Source organism: Gracilinanus agilis, chromosome 1 (assembly GCF_016433145.1).
Source record: "Gracilinanus agilis isolate LMUSP501 chromosome 1, AgileGrace, whole genome shotgun sequence".
In the NCBI taxonomy this organism is placed as follows: domain Eukaryota; kingdom Metazoa; phylum Chordata; class Mammalia; order Didelphimorphia; family Didelphidae; genus Gracilinanus; species Gracilinanus agilis.
In genome coordinates, this window is record NC_058130.1 from 268510498 (window position 1) to 268531503 (window position 21006).

The 21006-nt window shown below is 37.6% G+C and overlaps 1 protein-coding gene across 1 annotated transcript in view; it reads right to left on the reverse strand.

The window, feature by feature from the left end:
• Positions 1 to 6534: 6534 nt before the first annotated feature.
• NFX1 (nuclear transcription factor, X-box binding 1) overlaps positions 6535 to 21006 on the reverse strand; it is a 104981-nt gene continuing 90509 nt past the window's right edge. Inside the window, exons 23-24 of the mRNA XM_044661536.1 lie at positions 11660 to 11764; positions 6535 to 7463 (exon numbers count right to left, since the gene is read on the reverse strand). Coding sequence (XP_044517471.1) covers positions 7391 to 7463; positions 11660 to 11764 — 178 coding nt within the window. The 3' untranslated portion in view covers positions 6535 to 7390. The remainder of the gene's footprint in view (positions 7464 to 11659; positions 11765 to 21006) is intronic.

Sequence of the window (21006 nt, forward strand, 5' to 3'; positions counted from 1 at the left end):
GCTCCAGCGTTCTATCCGCTGCGCCATCTAGCTGCCCACTTTTAAACTCAACTTCAACATTGGTTTCAACAAAAGATTTGTAGTCCTTTTAATTTTAGTTAAAACGAAACAAAACAAAACATTGTTTTGGCAGTGCCTGAATTTGTTTTTAGAACTTCTTATAACTTCAATATAATTGGTTACCTTTGTATTTTTTTTTAAGTTGGCAGTGCTTAGGATTGTTTTTTTTTAGGATTTTTTTTCACGATTTCTTTCATAATTTTAAATATAACTGGTCTTTGTATTTTATGCTTAAAAAAACATTGGCAGAGCTTCAACTTTTTAAAGGATTTCTTGTAATTATTTCAATATAATTGGTTTCCTCTGTATAGAATTTACAAATGTAATTTGTACATTTAGAAATGACTGCTTGAATGTTTAAAAAATATTTTGATAACTGTACTTCATGTTTCTTTTTGTAATTCTGTGTATTAAAATTTTAATGACATACTTTGAATTTGTTTTTTTAAAGTATTTTGATTGCCATATTTAAATATATTTGGTTTCCTTTGTACTTTACATACTTAAAAAACATTCCATGGTTTCCTGTAGGCTTCACCAGACTGCCAAAGAGGACCAGGATTCCCAAAAGGCTGAGAACCCGTGCTCTAAGATAAAAGACAGCTGCTTCTTTTAGGCCCTTCACATTCTGGCTCCTTTCCCCATTTATTTCATATGACCAGTCTACTAGCTGATTCTTGGAACTGGATATTTCAGACCTGAAATCAAGCTGCTCCCATTCCTGGAATGCATTTTCCCTGCTCCAGACCTCAGTTCAGAGGCCAGTTCCTCCAAATCTTGACTGATTTCCTACTGATCTGCCAGTGATTCCCCCTCTTCAAATAACATTATACTTGCCTGTTTCAGTGTTGAATCCTCTCCCTGACCCCTATGAAAGCTCTGGATGGCAAGGATTGCATTTTCTTTTTATTCAGCTGCATCTTGCACATAGGTCCAACATGAGTTGACAAGAATAGTTCCATTTTACATGTGATTATAGCTGCATTTCAGATATGCTATGGTGGCTCTAAAGCTCAAAGTTTCTCTGATTCCTACTATATGCATAACATTGTACTGGGCAATGAGGAAGGCAGGAGATCTAAAAGAACCAAAGTGACAGAATTTCCTACATATTGACAGGAATCAAAGATCAAGTTTGGGGAGTTGATGCTGATAATGATAATAGCTAGTGTTTGTGCTTTAGGGCTTGAAAAATGCTTTCTATCACATTTTATCCTTACAGTAACTCTGGGAGATAGGTGCTATCATCTTCATTTTTCAGATGAGGAAACTGAGGCAATCCAAGTGAGAGAGCAAGGAAGTGTCTGAGGCTGGATTTGAATAAAACAATACCCATTTGTGAAAAATAATGGGGAGAGCAATGTGGGCCAGAGTGGTCAGGGAGGGGCTAACAATATAACTTTTGGCTGGAGTGATAAGAGGTCTAATAGGTATGACCTGGACATCAATGGGCAAGTTAGTAGACATTACAAACATGGGAACAAAAGCTTGGATGGCTGGAAAGGTGGGTTAAAGCTAGATAATAGTTTTGAATTCTAGATTGAGCTTTGACTTCAAAGGAGAGTTTGAAAAAGGGAGTCACTAGAAATTTTTTTTTAAGTCTCCCCATCCAATACCAATCCTGATTATCAAGAAAGTTTTTCCCCCATTTTTCCCATTCTCCCTGGTTTGCCCCACTTTAGATAGCTCTGATGGCTCTCCTCTCCCAAGAGATTTACCATATTGGTGCTGAAATTAGAGGGGACACTTTATTAGGTCTGGCTCTCTTGCAGCTCAAGTGACCCACCAGCTTCAGCCTCCCCAGCAGCAGGGACTACAGACAAATACCATCAGATTGGGCCCACAGATTTTCAAACAAAGTGGTGACATAAGGGGAAAAAGGGAAATTTGTTATAGCGAATTACTGAACTTTAAATGACTGGGAGAATGTTGTTTATTGACAGAAACAGGAAAATTAAGTTTCCAGTGGAAAATGATGAGTTCTATTTGAGGCATTTAAAAATTAGGGTGAGGGTAAAACATTAGAATGAAGATTTCCTCCAGGCAGGAAGAAATATGGGACCAGAGCTTAGTCAGATATACATGTGAATCTTCTGAACAGATGATGTTTGAAGATATGAGAATCCATCTGCCAACAGAATATACAGGAAAGAGAGCAAAGAGCCAAGTACGCTGAGTATTGGGGAACAATCAGCTTTGAGGTAGTGAAAGAAGGCAGAAAGGCAGAACAAAGAAAGTGCAAATGTCAAGGGAGGAAGGTTTTAATAAGTGGGTGATTAGATATAAAATCAATATATGTTAAAAGTAATAAGTACAGTTTAGCTATACCTTATCTCTCCTAAATTAATCTCCAATTTATAAAATTGTCTAGGGACTTAAATATGCATTAAACCAAGTTGTTCTCTACTTGAGAAGCTGTGGGATATAGTGGAAAAGTCAGGCTTGGGAGTGAGAATTGGGTTAAACTTCAGCCTCTGATACACATACTAGTTAAATGATCTTTTCATTTCTTTTTTTTTTTTTAAAAAACCCTTGTACTTCGGTGTATTGTCTCATAGGTGGAAGATTGGTAAGGGTGGGCAATGGGGGTCAAGTGACCTGCCCAGGGTCACACAGCTGGGAAGTGGCTGAGGCCGGGTTTGAACCTAGGACCTCCTGTCTCTAGGCCTGACTCTCACTCCACTGAGCTACCCAGCTGCCCCCTTTTCATTTCTAATAAGATTAGAAATTATAGAATTGAGGCAGCCTGGAGTTGGGAGGGCCTGGGCTCAAATCTACCCTCAGAAACTTCCTAACTGATTCCTTGCTGATCTGCCTTGGAACCAATTCTTAGCATCAATTCTAAGATAGAAGGTAAGGTTTAAAAAAGAAAAATAGGGGGCAGCTGGGTGGTTCAGTGCATAGAGAGCCAGGTCTAGACAGGAGATCCTGGGTTCAAATCTGACCTCAGACACTTCCTGGCTGTGTCACTCTGGGCAAGTCACTTAACCCCCATTGCCTAGCCTTTACCATTCTTCTGCCTTGGAGGTAAGGGTTTAAAAAAAAAAATAGGATTATAGGTTCCCTGGATTGGATTGAGGATTTCATGATCTTTAGCTTTTTGAGGCAGCTGGCTAGTATAGATGATAGGGTATTGAAATGAGAGTCAGAAGAGGTAGAAGGGCAAATCCTACTTCTGATGTTTATATTTTTTAGTTAAGTTGGTAGCTCAGTGGATTGAGCATTTGCTAAAGAGTCTAAGAGAAATGAGGTCAAATCTTGTAAGTCACTTAACATTCTTCATCTGTAAAATGAAGGGGTTGAGTTAGATTCTCTTCAAAATACCTTCCTGCTCTAAATCTATGGTTCTTCATCTTCCCTGCACTGTTCAAATCACAGGTCCAGACTCACAAAACTTCACTTAGCATTGTCCTTCATACTCTTGAATTTTCATCATCCATTTGTTTAGTCATACTTACTACAGCCAGTATTGATATGTCTTACTGAAAAAAAACCAAATCTTACTGAATGAAGCCTGATTTTAGACTCTGGGGCAATGATGGCAAATCTTTTAGAGATAGAGTGGCAGCGCCTGCCCCCACTGGACCCCCAGACTGAGTGCCACTCATCTCTAATAAAAGATTTTGGACATTTTTTGTTACAGGGCAGAGGGGTGGGTGACGTGAGGAATGTCCTGGGCAAGTGTAGAGAGGGGGGAAGGGAGTGCCCTGAGTGCTCCTCACCCCTCCAGCTCTGCCGTCTATGAGATGCCCACATTACCCACTGTATGCTCCCACTGGGCTGCTAGGCAGAGGGGCAGGGAATTGGAAAAAATGTCCTCAAGAATGGTGGAGAGGGGAAGGGGAGCAGCTTTGCCTTTCTAGTAACAAACTGAGGTGGGGTGAGGCGAGGAGCAGCTGAGTGGCCACAGAGAGCACTCTGCATGCCATCTTTGGCACCTGTACAATAGGTTCACCATCACTGCTCTAAGGCCTAACTTGGGTCAGTTATGCCAAGAAGAGGTCCCAGAACCTCATCTTTATAACCACTGCAGTGGCAGCAATACTTTCCTTAAACCCTTCTTCCCTTTCCCCCCTTACTTTCCACTCCCTGTATCTGGCTCTTGGTTCTCCAAATGTTTGTGGGTGTAAGGACTGGAAGCTAGTGGGATTTTAAAGGAGGTTCCCTTAAGCAAAGCATAAAGTCTGGCAGAATAAAGCATGCAACTTATTTCTTTTGCTGATACCTTTGTTTGTTTTAAATTCAGGGAAGTGTCCCTATCGACATGTGGGGACTATGAAACTACATTTCCCATGATTCCTCTTGTAAAAATGGAGGCAGACAGGAAGCATGATGATGTAAGAGAGAGTATAAGACTCCTGGAGGGAGGATGGGCGGTCTCTTTTTAGCTACCTGGCGTGGGAGATTCGAAAGGTAAAAATGGAAGAAGCGGCAGTTTAAATACTTACAGGCGCGTGGCCTAATGATTTGTCTCTATCGGCATGGCTTTAATTAAAATACTAATCTCCCTTATAATCTCGGCCTTTATAATTTTTAATCTTAACACCTTGGTTCTCCTGTACCTTTAAAATCTGAAAGTATTTGTCACAATAAGGGCATGTGTACAAAGAACAGTGACCCTAGGATCAGAACTCCCTTACTAATCTCTTACCTTTCTGTTGACCATTCCTTCCTCTTCTTCCCTACTAACAGTTGTTTGGGATTATTTTCTTCTCTGCCTTCAAGTTGTTGTTGGCCCTCCTATCCCTGGTTTGTAGGCAACATTCCTGATTCCATCTAATCTGCTCACCCATCACCTAGACACAGCTGCACCCCAGAATAGCAGTGAGAGTTCTTCCCAGTGGGCCAGGGTAAAAAACCCTGGTCAGAAGCAAAAAATGGCAACAAAGCAGCAAGTGGCATGGTTACTTCATGACTCTTGAGAAAGGAAAAAAATGAGTTGACTAGGATGAGTTCTCTAGCCAACCAACAAGTACTATAGCCAAAGTGGCCCTGTGGAGAAAGAGCTAGGCTAGGCCCCTGAAGTCACCTTTTTCATAAATTTGTATGGAATGGAAGTGACTTCACATATTTCTGGGCCCATCAGAGTGCTCCTCAGGCATGGTAGAAAAATGCTTTGATCTCCCAGTCACCTTCCTGATTCTCTTTTGGTAGATTTTATTTTCCCCAAAGTTGTTCAGTCTTTCTCAGCAATCATCGTTGGAAAATAGATTTAGAACTGGAAGAGACTTTAGAAGTTTTCCAGTTCAGCCCACTCTTCTGAGAAATAAGGAACATGGCAGCTAAAAGGCACAATGGGTAGAGTGCTGGGCCTAGAATCAGGGAGATACCCCTCATGAGTTCAGACACTTACTAGCTATGTGGCCCTAGGCAAATCACTCAACTCTGTTTGCCTCCGTTTCCTCATGAGTAAAATGAGCTAGAGGAAGAAGTGGCAAACCACTCCCGTATCTTTGCCATGAAAACCCCAAATGGGGTTGTGAAGAGTTGGACATGACTGAAAAATGACTGAATAACAATAGAAACATGATTTGAATTTGGGTCTTCTGCTCCAAATCGAATGTCCTTTTTCAGAGCACAACCTTGAGCAACATTTCTCAATGCTTCCAAATCACTCCATCGTGGAGGGGGTAGGACTGAGGGAAGGGGTCCATCCCTATATCTTCATTGTTCTAGTGTGTGCAAATTCACTGATGTAGACTAGCAACCTATCTATAGAGTTATCTGAGACACTGAGGAGTTAAACACCTTGCCTATAGTCCCTCAGCCCATATCTGTCAGAGGTTACAAATGATTTCACCTATAAAACTTCAGTAATTAAGTGCCTCCACAATTCATAATTTCCTCATCTCCTTTTCTCTTTCTCAAGGTACAACCCTTCCTTCCATCATCATTCATTGCCTTTCCCTTTTTCAATCTTTTTATTTCCACTAGTTCCTTACCCTCTTATTACTACAAAAAGGCTCAGTATTAAAATTTGGGAAAAGGAGGGACTATAATTTTAACAAGTACTTGGGCTCTAAATAGGAGTAAACATAGGGCCAGAACCAGAGGGACCCTGAAAGTGGTAAAGATGAAGCTATATATTTAGAGTCTGTGCAGTTTAAGCCTAAGCTTAAATAGGAAAGAATCTTTCCTAGAGGCTCAGCAGAGGACTCTCAGGATTTAGACATGGTAGACTGAAGAAATCAGATGAATAATTCCTGGTGAAAAGAATGATAACTAGAATTAACTAAACTGAATTTCCAGATGTTAATCAATTCTGTAAATAAATCATGCTCCCTTTCCCCCCAACTGTTCACCATCAAAGCAAAGTATACTTTAGTACCTAACTAACTTGTATATTCTAGGAGGCTTGAATTGACCAAGGGCAAGTCCTCACCCCAACCAATAAATGTAAGTTTCTTGAGCATGGGATAATCTGTTTAATAATGTTTGTTGTTGAAATGAATAGAAATGAATGGAAATGAAATGCAGAAATGATAAATTCTAGAAATCTGATGGTTTTTTTCTGATCAAGATTTATGTAATGATATGAAATGTATTAGGTGCATCAGCTGTAGATTTGTCAAATTTTTCAGTAAATTTGATGACATGTTTTGAATTAGGAGTGTAAGTGCACGCATACGCATGTACAGACACACACACACACACCCAGCCCCAAATAGCCTATCTGATATCAGAAAGAGAAGATAAATGTCTTACTGTATGAACTAGAGAACTGTCTTTTTTTAAAGATTATTAGAAATGGATAACTTATTAAGCGAGGGGCATAAACTACAGAGATAATTATTTATAGATGAATAAACATAAAGAAAACTCTAGTTAGTGCTGAATGCAGTTTGCAAAGTTGATATTCCAGTGAAAACTGTAAATCTCATTTTCATCACAAGTAGCTAAGACATTCCAATTCCATTAAAATTACAATAATGCAACAGATAATAAAATCAAACGGCAGTTCTGGTTTCTTTAAAAAAAAAAAAAAAATAAACCAACATTTTCCCTTCCCCTTTCCAATTAGCATTATAACTGAATGGTACAGCAAGTTGCTTAAAAAAAAAAAAGCCAGGGGAGTAGGGTAGTAAGGTACTCAGTAAATATACAAGCAGAGTTTGAATTATATTGAAACTTGCTGTACAGGCAGGAATAATAGTCAACAAATTTCTGAGCACACTCATGCTCTGAACTTAGCAGTACAAAACAGTGTGCTAAACACTGATTATATGGGAGTTAAAAACTTGCATAATGATTATGTCAGTTGGTAAATGAATCAATCTTTTCATTATATCTAAAAGAGACTTCTAGATTTCTGATTGGCACATTATTTTCCTCAATCTTGAACGTCAAAGTAGTCAATCACTGGTTCCTTTGCTACTTTCTGCACTCCGCTGCTACCAGGATTTCTGAAACAAAAATAGTATTTGATGAGAATCAACTTTTTTTGGGGGAAATAATGCTATGGAAGAATTGTATATTTTCTGGAATTTGATTTATTTACCATTTGCCAAACTTTAAAAATGGTTTCAACATGTCAAATCCATTACACTATTTAATCTGTACAAAGTTTGACTTTATTGAAGAATTTGTGTGCAAGTTATGAGAATATTCTCATCAATTTATAGCCATGTTTTGTGGCTGATGGATTAATAACAGTATTATAATAATTATTATACTTCAGTTTACAAAACTTTCAAATCCATTTCATTACACCCACTTTAAATATGCAAAGGCAAGTAGTATTTTCTATCTATAAAGAAACTAAATTTTTAAGGCTAACTTGTTTATCTAAAGTCATAAATATTCAAACAGATTCAAAACAAGATCTTTTGATTCCAAATCCAACATCTCAAATCTACTACAAACACCACACTCCCCCACCCTCCCTTCCACTATAATTTTATGTGACTTTATTTAGAAAACATTTAATAATAAAGTTCAATGTAAATGAAGGAGATAAAATATCAATATTCTAGCATGCAATGTACATTAAAAAGTTGAGTAATAAAAACTTTCCCCCACTATTTCAAATGATTGTACTTTTAAAAAAGGGATAACTAGGGCTAGATGGCTCAGAGGACTGACGGTCTATAGACAGGAGGTCTTGGGTTCAAATGTGGCCTCAGATACTTACCAGCTATGCGACCCTAGGCAAGTCACTTAACCTCCATTGCCTAGCCCATACAGCTCTTCTGCCTTGAAACCAATATAGAGTATTAATTCTAAGACAGAAGGTAACTTGGTTTTTTTTAAAAGGGGAAGGGATAACCAATCCACATTTTAATTTTTTTAATGCAACAATAATGAAAATATCTTCAAAGCTTTATCTAACAGATAGGTTTAAAAAAAACAAACAAAAGATTACAGATAAATGAAGGAAGGATAACACTATTCTCTTTAGAAAGTCAAATAAAGGAGTTTTTTACTGGTCCAAGGGCAACAAGTAACATCATTTGAGATATCTGGTCATCTCATATTGCACAGTTCATGATAAACACTTGCCAAAAAAAAAACAACAAAAAACAAGAAAATAACTGCAACTCTTATGCTAACATCTACTGTAGAGAATAAAGTGGTAGAAAAACTCATGAATTCAATAAGGTCTTTCATTACATCAACATATACTGTAACGATAATATTAGCTAAAATTTATATAATGCTTTAAAAAGGTGCAACTTACTGCACAAATTTTACATCATTTTATTCTCCTAACAACCTTGAGGGTAAGAGCAATTATTCCCATTTTACAGAGGAGGAAAATGGGGCAGATGGAGGTTAAATGACTTGCCCAAGGTCATGTAGCTAAAGTGTCTGAGGCCTCAATTGAACCCAGGCATTCTGGATTCTGGTTCCAGTGTTCTATCTATTGAGACATCAGTTGCCTAATTACTCAGCAACTTTTAAATGCAAAAAGCAGGAGGGGCAGCTGGGTAGCTCAGTAGAGTGAGAGTCAGGCCTAGAGACAGGAGGTCCTAGGTTCAAACCCGGCCTCAGCCACTTCCCAGCTGTGTGACCCTGGGCAAGTCACTTGACCCCCATTGCCCACCCTTACCACTCTTCCACCTATGAGACAATACACCGAAGTACAAGGGTTAAAAAAAAAAAAAGCAGGAATAGGGAAAGACAAATAATCTTGGAAAACATGGATCAAGACTAAGAAATGAGAAAAACCACAGACTTAAAGAGACCATATAGAAGTCTGAATATTTGTTTCAAGAAAAGAAGTAAATATCAAATTAATATCACAAAAAATGAAATAAATTATGTTAAGAGTTGACAGGAAAACCATATAGGAATCATTTTTTAATTTGCTCTTTGCATAGTAAGACTTGTCAGAAAAAGATCAGAATCATCTAAAATTAGAAGAAAAATTAAAAAAAAAAAACAATGAAAATGAGGTAAATTGAACCTGACCTACTTAAAAATGAGATAATGAAAAATGGGAAACTGATGAAAAACAGGTCTTAACCAATATTAACGCCACTTCCTAAGAAGTTTAACCAATATGGTAATTGCCAACAATGAGGGGAGGAAAAGAGACTATAATGAGAAATATGGTAGCTAAAGACTATATCAGTTCAAAATATAAACTAGTTTGTAAAATCTTATGGAAGAGGTAGGTAGAAGACTATAAGCAATAGTAAATCATAAAACAATGAAAAGCACTAGAGGGAAAATTATTTACAGAAGGCTTATTATTGAGGGACCCAATTAAACTATAAAATTTGAAACCATTAAAGATGAAAATAGAAGTATAATAAGAAAAACAGAAAAGATTGTCAAGATTTATTAAAAACTATGACAGAACAACTATAATATAGGAAATCTAATATCATAGTACCTGCTTATCCTGCAAGAAGTTGAAACTGCACTAATGGATAAGAAAAGCTGAACTAGACTACATATAAGGTTAGGACATGTCACAATTTTGAGGCCTTTGAGGGATCAATTCTTAATACCTGAAAGAGGGGAGGATACTCCTTCAAAAATAGATACAGTTAACTTAAAAAAAAAAAAAGGTGACAGAAATTATTGATAACTATACTCTCACTTTTCCATCTCTATAAAATCTTATGAATATCTATAATATTTTTAAGAGTACTTTGATGAAGGAATGACACAAAGACTTTTATAAATGGTAGTCTTGAACAGGTTGCACCTTTAGTCATACCACTTCCTGGAAGATGCAGAAATTATCAGCTCCCACTGAGCTTATTGTTTGTGGATTAAAATAACATTTGAGTTGGTAAAAGAAAAATTTGCCTTAAGGGTTTTAACAGAGTACCTAGTATACAAGGTAAAATAATTTAATTTAAATTAAAAATTAATTAAATTTATTTTTAATTTAATTTAAAAATATTTAAATTATTTTACTTTAATTTAAATATTTAATTTAACTAATGAAAAACATTAATCAAAAATTAAATTGAAAATAAATTAATTTAAATTTAAAAATGTAAATTAAAAATAATTTAAGACTTTAAAAGATATGCCTGCTGATTCACTAATATCAAACAAGGGATCCAACAGAGAAAAATAAGCAAGCTTGCAACAATTGTGGGTGACTTCCAGTGCTTAGTCCAAATGGAAAAAAGGTTTTCCTATGAATAGTAAGGATAAAGAAATTCCAAAGAAATATACAGCATAAATGGAAGAATATTCTTAGAGGGTAAGGTACCACCAGCAGGCCTGTTCTTGTTTGTAGAAACACTTTGGACTGACTGTATTAATCCCTGAGACAATGATGAACCTACTAAAGGCTAATTAATTAAGAATCTGACCTAAAAACCCAATAGGAAAAACTAAGCATGTAAAGACTATCTTGTTCAGACAATAAGCAACTGGATAGAAAGCCCATAAAACTGGTTCATCAGTTGGACTGACCATACTGTAGATACTCAAAACAAGCTAGACCCTGAATGGAACATGAGGAAGAAAGTGAGCTTTTGGAAACTGTACAGCTTCTCCCTGAAACAAAGGTTCATCATTTTTTAACATCAATACTCTTCCAGTGATGCCATATAGCTTCAGATCACAAAGCATAGTCTTCTGGGTCACCCAAAGGTCAATGAAGGAGGGGGCATTACTGCAACATTTAAGTTGAGAATTTCTCAGGAGATGTAATGTAGAGGATATTACGTGGGAGATGTGTAGTGAGAGCAATAGAAAAATGGAGCTCAGAAACGCCATCAGCATCTACACAACAAACAAAATTCAAGAAGGAAACCCTTGATATACTGAAAGAGGATATGGACAAAGGTTGGGTAGCCTCTTTTTTAAACATTTCTGATATGCCAGCACCATAACAAAGTGCACCTAGATTCTAATCTCAGCTCAGACATTATCTTGCTTTTTAACTACATGTAATTTTTCATTACTACATGTAACTCTTTGGGTCTGATTCCTAATCTATAAAAAATTTAGTTAGAATAGATTCAAGGTCTTTTGTAGCCTTAACATTCTGTGATACTCTGACAGAAGCTACTGTACTGCAGGCACACTGGGAAAGAAAACATAAATAATCAGAGTTCCAGACTGAGATGTACCATTAGAGGGCATGGATAATTCTCTACTTCTATTAGCACAAGTAAAATATTCTTACTTATCTGTTTGTTGTTTGTGATGAGGAATTGGTGGTGGTGGTCGTGACTGTATTTCCCTCTCCAGGATAGCTGTGAGAGTAGTAGGAGGACAAAGAGACTTCCCCCTAATAAAAGAAAATACAAAATATTAAATAATTAATTAGTCAAAAGCATTTATTCAGTACTTACTATGTGAAGGAGCTATTTCTGTTCTTGAAAAGTATATATTCTAATGGAACAGACAATATATAACTATGCCCCAACATGTAAGTAACTATGTTTATAAAAGAAATATACAGCATAGATGAAAAGTAAGCTCAGAGGGGCAGCTGGGTAGCTCAGTGGATTGAGAGCCAGGCCTAGAGACAGGAGGTCCTAGGTTCAAATCCGGCCTCAGCCACTTCCCAGCTGTGTGACCCTGGGCAAGTCACTTGACCCCCATTGACTACCCTTACCAATCTTCCACCTATAAGTCAACAAGGGTTTAAAATTTAAAAAAAAAAAAAAAAAAAAAAAAGTAAGCTCAGAGAAGAAGGTACCAGAAGGTGGGAGACTCCTGCAGAAATAGGAGTTGAACTGAATCTTGAAGGAATTCAAGGAAACTATGAGGCAAAAGTGAGGGGATCTCAAGATCTCTTTATCATCTCTGATAATCTGATAAGGACAGTTTAGTTGATAAGGAAATAAAGGACACTGAACATCATTTAGCTCATGCTTCCAGCTCTGGCTCCAGGAGCATGGAGTTTATTATATATATTTCAAGATTCATTTCACACAAAAAAACCCACCCCCCGAAACTTTGCAGATGCGCAGAAGTTATAAATTATGTCATATCAAAATAAAAAAGGTTTCATTGACTTCAGAACAGACCGTGGCCAGGGCTGAATTTTGACTGGGTTCTTATCAGAAAGCCAAGTCAGGGAATATTTTTCTCAGGGTTGAAATGCCCCGGCTAAGGTTTTGGCCTTGGCTATACCAGGCAGCTGCATTCCTGGCCAAAGGGGGAGAGTGTTAACCTTTTAAATGCTGACCCACTAGGAACCTAAAGCTCTTCAATAAGGCCACAATACTTTTCAACAAGAAATCACAAGGATCACAAAAGGGGTCAAAAGAGGAGTCTCAGATTTTTATTTATTCTCTTATTGGCTTCCCACAAGGGGACAGATATAGGGTAAAGCAGGGCAAGCTCGAGAAGCCCCATGTTGCTAGATTGTAGAGCATGTGAAAGGGAATTAAAAGTAAGAAAATTGGAAAGATCAGAAAGAAGAGTATATGCATTGGGAATAGCTTCAAATGACAGAGGAGTTTATATTTGATCCTATAAGTGAGAGCCATTCAAACTCGGAGGTTATTTGGGGTGGAGGGGTGTGTGTGACATGATCAGATCACTATTTTAAAAATCACTTCAGCAGTCAAATGAAGGATGGATTAGAGTTTCAAGGCAAGACCAGTTAGAAAGCTATTACAATATAGTCTAAGTGAGAGATGGCATAAATTATAGCGGTGGTTGTGTGAATATAAAGAAAGGGACACATAAAAGAGATACCATGGAGGCAAAAATGTTAAGATTTGATAATAGATTAAATGGTGATCGCCTGAACAGTAATTTAGCACTTCAGAATAGGGGATGGTTTGGATAGTGGGGAAAAAGAAGAAAAACTGCCCTAATTTGGCAAAAACAAAAGTTAAAACAAAAAATCTGCCCTGAATTGGTAAAAATAATATAAGCAAAAAAGAATTCTTAAAATTTTATCACTATAAGCTTAAAAGAGCCCTATCTTACAATATCTGATTGCACTAAACTCCTTTATTATAGCACCAATATCCTTTAAAGCATAGGTCAGACTACCTCCCTCCTCAGCTCAATAAGCTTCAGCTCTTTATTAGGATCACAAGAGGAAATGTAAAGTCATCTCTTGGGTATTTAAAGCACTTCACAAACATGGCCCCCAAAAACCTTTCTAGCCTTGTAATATACACTGTTCTCCTTCACTCAGCTCACTCTATATAGTCCAGTCAATCCAGCTGTCTTGTTCTTCACATCTAATATGCCATTTCCTTTTGTCACTTTACATAAAACTGTCCTCAGACTGGAATGTGCTCTTTCCCACCCCCTCTAAATCCCTGGCTTCCATCAAACTTATGCATCAGTTCTTTCCTAGGGGAGGCATTTAATGATCCTCTAGGAAATTACTTTTTTCTGCGTATGTATTTTCTACACAAGTCAGGAAGACCTTAAATCAAGCCCCATCTCCAATGTCTACTATCAATAAAATCCAAATCAATCAAACTTCCAGTGCCCCTCTGCTGCCACAAGACTATACATGACAGAAGGTGCTAATCTGCATTGGTAATGCTTAATAAATGCCCTCTATTTTAACTATTAAGCCTACTGCCAACTCACCTAAAATTTCTATTCCTTAATTCCAGTTATCTAAGATTGATACTTTAACTTCAGAATTTAGGCATTTCCTATCCCATTTTGATTTTTTAGTCACTGACTCAAGTTTTCCCTTCAGTAGCTTTTGGCTCTCTTCTGGTTCCCTGTTCCATTTCTTGGGGATATGCTATAACATTTGGAATAGAAAGAGAAAGGGAACACTTGGGTATGGCTTTATGAATGGCTTAAAATGGCCTGAAATGAATTCTGAGATATTAAAGAGAAAAGTAAGACAGGAAAAGAAGCCTAAAAGAATTTCTTTAGGATGTGGAAGGTAGGACAGATGAGATAATATCTGATGATAGGAAGACAGGCTGCTAAAAATAACAACTCACAAGGGCAGGTATATCATAAATTTGGATGATCTGCAGTAAAGAGGTGACCTGGGAGGGGAAAATCCTGAGCTAGAATTTTGGGATGTATACTATAGTGGGATTTTAATGTATCCCAATGAGAGATTAATAAGGAAAAAGTGACTGCTACCATTAATGGTTTTGGTCCAAGTATCAGATATGTATATATTAAAGCTATGATTTTAAGGTTAGAGGACAAGCAAAAACTGTTTTCTGTGTTCATTCTAACTTTTTGAGAGACTGATGAGCAAGGAACAATAATCATGTGCATACTACAGAGCAGGGAATCTTTGTTTAGCACTAAATAGCAAACTTTCCTCACATGATAAGATTCTGTTAGTCACAGCAGAAAGACCAGGTACCTTCAAGTCAGGAGCAACATATGAGTATCTGAGTGGTAAGTTCTCCTTAGGGAGAAATAAGAAAAAACTGCTTGCACCTAGGCTGTAACTTAATAAGAGATATAGGCCTTGTAGGCTTAAGGGAAACATGACTATTATAAGGACAGGGTATTTTTTGGGAGAACCTTGGAATGGAGGACTAACCATTGCCATTAGGACTATGCATGACTCATCTTAGAGGGCTTAGCTGTGTAATTATGTGCCTTACAGAGACAAAACATTACTGGAGGAACATCAATTCTATTCTTTTATACACTTTCTCTCATTGTGGAAAAGGGAATTATTTGTTTACTAGTAATGGTTTCCTCTTCTTACTAGACCAATTCCCAAAGTCCAACAGAGCAGATATTCACTGGTGTAGTATAGCACTCTTGTTAATAGAGTGAAAAACAGAAAAGGAACAGGAAACAAAAGGGAGAATGAGAAAAGGAAAGGGAGAAACAAACACCTTGGAAGGAAGGTGCAGGCTATTATTAACCTATATCTTCACTTCCTTTCTGGGTCGAATTCCTAGAAAAAACTGTTTGCCTCCATTTCTTCCCCTCTAATTTATTCCCCAACTCTTTGTAACCTGGATTATGACTTCATACCATAAATGGAACTGTTCTGAGTTTACAGATGATATTTTCTTTGTATTCATTTTTTTAACCTTAGATACATTTGACACCATTGATAACTTTTTTTTTTTTTTTTTTTTTTAAATTTGCAGGCCTGGTTCTTCTCCTGGCCAGACTTCTCCACAATCTCCTTTTCTGACTAATCATTCACATAAGTCCCCACTAATTGTGTGTATACTCCAACGTTCTGTCTTGGAGCTTCTTCTTTCTCTTCTCTCTCTCTCGATGGCCTCATCAGCTCTCCTAGGTTTAATAATCATCTCTAAGCAGATGATTCACAGATCTAGATGTTTTAGATTCTGCCTCTTCTTTTCAATTCCCCATCACTAACTGCCTGCTTAATGTTTCCAACTTGATGTCTTAGAAACATGTCAAGCCCAACATGTCCAAAAGAAAATTCATTATTTTTCTCCTTCAAGCTCTGTTCTCCTTTTCTAAACTCCTCTATTGAGGAGTGTGTTATTTAGAATTTCTGGGATTCTATTTAGAAGTTTTAAGCCTCAAGATATGTAGATATATGACAAACTTCCTGTGGACATGTGGGGGACTTTGAGACTACATTTTCCGTGATCCAATGGGTTTCTGGTTTTGGACTTGACAACAGGAACCAACGTAGAGCGTGACTTAAAATTAGGGGTGGAGCTTGGGCTTGGGCTCTTTCGTGCGAAGCAGACAAGATGATAGGAGGTATGGACTAGCGGGCAGTTTCAATAGATCTTAGCCAGGAGCGTGATCCGATTTTATTCTATCAACATGGGCCTAAATAAAATATTACTTTTCCTCATAATATCAGCCTTCATCATTTTTAAAAATAACAGTTTAGCGAACCACGTGGAAAATGTGACCCTCAATTTTTTAGATAGCCTACCAAGCCATGTAACTCTGAGACCTGGAGCCTCAGACATGCTCTTTTTCTGAACTTGTTCCTCTCCCTATTCTCTCCAGCCTTGGGGCTGCTTTTCAGGGGAAAGGGACAATGGCTTTACTTGCCGCTGGGCTTCTAGTACCTTTGCCCAGTGCCTGGGGCCTGGTCTTAATTTTTGCTAATTGTCCCTGACTTAAGGCCACTCCTGATTTTCCTGATCCCCAACTGAGAACTCCGCAGCTTTTCCTGACTCCTGATCTGTGGCCTCCACTTTTCCTATTTGACTGCCTGCCGACTCCTGAGATTGTAAAGGTGTAAATAGCCTTATGTATACTGGATTTGCCATCTAACCTATAGAAGCGCATGGCTTAAGTTTTTATTCTATCTTGGTAATTGTGTACAACCTTGGAGATTTTGATGCCTTGAGAATTTAAATTGTAATTTTGTGAGAGGTCTTTAAAATTTTACTTTAGATCCTAGCCCCTTCTGTATAACTAATAAGGCTTTTATATATTTATTTTAAAGAGTTGTTGTCTTAAAGGATTAGGTTTTATATATTTTATTGTGAAGAATTGTTGTCATATATATATATAAACAGGAAGCCAGAAGAGCTTCTGTACGTGTGATGTTAGTCTCTATGTTTTAGCCTGCTTTTATCAGAAGGAGCTAGAATTCTTAAGGATAATTTAGACCCAGAAGGTTTTTTTTTTAAACAGAATTTTTTTTAGGCTCTGCCCCACAATTGCTATGGAGGCAGTAACAGAGTTTGTTTAGAAGATATCTTAGCCAAGGTTTGAATTTGTAACAAATATACGATTTTTTAAAACATTATAGCAAGTGATTATAATAATGGATTGTTTATTATTGTTTTAAAATGTGTTATTAGAAATTATGGTACTTTATTTGAATGTACATTGTGAATCTGCTATTTTGTAAAACCCATTTACACTCATAGCTCATGCAAAGGCTTAACAGGAGATGAATCTCATTTTTGGGTAGAAAACGCTTCACTAGTTCTAAGCTATATATATTTTTTTTGATTTTTAAAACATTCTTTTATTTTTCTTCCTTACGTGTGCAATGCAATATTTGTTCTTTTCCCATTTTTTTATCCTTGAGAGCACTGTTTTTCCTTGAATTTATTTTTTATTTCCTTAATGCTTTTCCTTCAAAATTTTTAATTAGACCAATTGATTTTTTCCTTTTTTCTCATTTTGTGTTAATCCTTTTTTGATTTTACAGTGATATAAGCTTAATGCAAATATATATTTGCTATATAATTAATGCATATCTGAAAAGCCTGAAACTATGGTAACCTGCCAATTATTGGTAAATATTATGGGACTTGTGATTTAATGTCTCTCTGTCTGATTCCAGGAGAAGTGCTAAAAAGAGCCACGAGGTCATGGAGACTGACTGAGAATCTGCAAAGTGCCAAGGAGCAAAAGGCCATGCAGATCATGGATTGCAGAAGTTCTATGCCAATACTGAAGGACTTGAAACTGGGGTTTGAGTTTTGGAGTCACAGTCTTTTCTAACATTTTAGAGGACGAGAGTCCCCCTCAACTTAAATTCCTAGTAAAGCACCCAAGATTGGCTATCATTTATGGCTCATTCCCTGAGAAGGTGAAGGAAAATCAGACCAGAGAAAGGCATTCCCTGTATTTCTCTTATATAGAGAATGGCAACTTTCTGTAGTCAATGGCTCCTGAATGGGTAGCAAACTGCTTAAATCACTTTAATTGGGCCTTGATTCAAAGGCCTGCTATAAGTTTATATTTCCTTACATTTTTTGCACATTTTACATTTTTTCATTCACAAGTTAATTTTTTCTTCTTTATTTGAATTTTTTTCTTTTTTTTTAAAAATTATTTCTTTTGCCAATTGATTTCATATAACCCCGTGACTCAGCCATGCATCCTTAGCTGACCTGAGGTACCCTCTTCAGGGGAAAAATGTGTTATTTAGAATTTTCGTCAGGGGTGTGTGTGTGTTAAGTTTTTATAATCATAATGTCTGAATTATAATCTATGATGCAAGTTAATTTTTAACTCCTTTAGGAGTAATCTCAGGGGGGCAATGTATAATTCTCAGAAGAAAATGTATGTTTTATAATCTATAATGTAAAGATTAAATTCTTTGAGAGTAATTACAGGATAAGAATTGTGCCATCTCCCCACACCATGAAGATGACTGAAGAGCCTTCACTGAATTATGAAGATCCAAATTTGAACTTTGGGGTGCAGTTGATTTGAACTATGGGGAGTTGAGTGCATTTGTTTTGAATGTACACTCTTATGCCAATAGGGGACTGCCCCAAATTGGCTTTTTGTCAATGTGGCTAGTTTTTATCATCTTTTCTTTTATCCCCAATTTTCTGTAATTTAGAAGTTGATTGTGATTTAAGATCCACCAAAAAGACCAGTCTTTTTCACCAGATCTCAGGGGGTTAATGTGTTATTTAGAATTTCTGGGGTTCTATTTAGAAGTATTAAGCCTCAAGATATGTAGATATACGACAAACTTCCTGTGGACATGTGGGGGACTTTGAGACTACATTTTCCGTGATCCAATGGATTTCTGGTTTTGGACGTGACAACGGGAACCAACGTCGAGCGTGATTTAAAATTAGGGGTGGAGCTTGGGCTTGGGCTCTTTAGTACAAAGCAGACAAGATGATAGGAGGTATGGACTAGCGGGCAGTTTCAATAGATCTTAGCCAGGAGCGTGATCCGATTTTATTCTATCAACATGGGCCTAAATAAAATATTACTTTTCCTCATAATATCAGCCTTCATCATTTTAAAAAATAACAGGAGCACCATTCTTAGAGTCTTCCAGGCTTGTAACTTCAACATTATCATCCTTTTCTCTTCCTTGTTCCTCACTCCACAGAGACAATCAGCGGACAAATGTGGCCATTACTACAACAGCCTTGAGCTGGTCTTCCTGCCTCAAGTTTTTCACTATTCCAATCCATATTTCCCAATGCTACCAAAGTAATTTGACTAAACCACTCCACTATTCAATAAACTCCAGGAGTTTCCTATTGCCTACAGAACATAATAAAAACTCTTCCACTTATCTTTCAAGGTCCTTTATAACCTAGTCCTCACATATCTTTCTGGTGTCATTGTACATCTCTGCTCTCTACATTCTGCAGGCCAGTCTCACCCAGTATTCCATCTCCTGACTCCAGGCCTTCCTTTCCCTTGCTGCCTGGAACTATTCTTTTCCTTTAAGAAGCAGCTTCAAACACTATCATATACATAAAGCACTTCCTGATCCCCCTAAATACTAGGTCCCTTTCTCAACTATATTGTATTTATTCTGTATGTACTTGTAGCATAAACTCCTTATGAACAGCAATTGTTTCATTCATTCTAGCTCCAAGCTCAGTTCTTGGCATACAGTAGGCATTTAATAAATGCTTATTGAACAAGACACACTTAAATGATAAGACTGGCAAATGTGGTCAAGGAGGTCCCCTGGGGTGATTTCCAGGTGAGAGTAGCTCTTCTATGTCCTCTAAATTTGAATGAAGCATCTCATTGTCTGGCAGGTGACAGAAAAGTCCATTGAAAACTGGGGAAACATCTGATAAAAGCAAAGACCGTGTAGTTTCAAATTGTTTCTTTTTCTATAGGCATTTGTTCATATTTGGGACAATTTGGCTCCATTAAATGAAGCAATGACTCTTTTTTGATTCAGAAGTTAGAAATACATTGAGTAAGGCTGCCAAGCAAAAACAACCACATGTTTTCCGGGTTAAGATGGCGGCAGAGTAAAAAGCAGCTCTTAACCTATCCTGACCGAAACACACAAGACTCCTCAAGGGGACATAAAAACAAGTCCAGACAAACGGAGGAACCCCACAACATGGTGTAGCGTGGAAGGTACGTGGAATCGGGACATTTCCATTCTATAAAGGGGTGAAACAGCTCTCACTAAATCGCGGGCTGAGCAACCACCCCAACCCCTCCACACACACCACCTATAGCACCGAAGCCAGCTAAAAAGAAATAGAGCAAGTTTGGGGCACCCATCGAGTCATTGGCAGCTCCAGGGCCTGTTCCTGAGAGCAGCAAGATTTGGGACCCCAAAAAGCTAAAGAACGCACACGAACTCTGAGCGCAGGCTCAGAGCGCAGGCTCGGGCAGAGGCGTGGGTGGAGGCAGACACAACCACGAGCTAAAGCTCCAAAACCCTGAGTGGGGAACCAGTGCAGACAGGTATACGACTGTGGAAGCAGCGCTTTGAGACTTGTAAAGGAACCTCCGGCAGAGGATCAAGCAATGGGGTCCACAAGGGGGCTTGACCTTGGAAAAAAACCAGACCTCAGACCTCAGGAGCCAAAAGACCACGGACAGACCCTGAGCGCGAGGATAAAGCTGAGAAGCTGCTGGGCTAATGATGGTTACCCAGACTCAAGAAGTTCAAAAGAGAAAGATTAACAACAAGAAAAAAAAGTCTTTAACACTCGACAACTTTTACACAGAGAAAAATCCAGACAACCGAGCAAACAGAGGAGGAGAATAAACAAGCATCCGGACCCACCTCAAATAAGGAAAATGGGTCACAAGCTATGGAAGAGTTCAAAACTGAGATTTTGAGGAAAATGGAAGAGATCTGGCAAGAAAATAACAGTTGAAAAGGTAGAATCTTGCAATTGGAAAGTGAGGCTCAGAAAT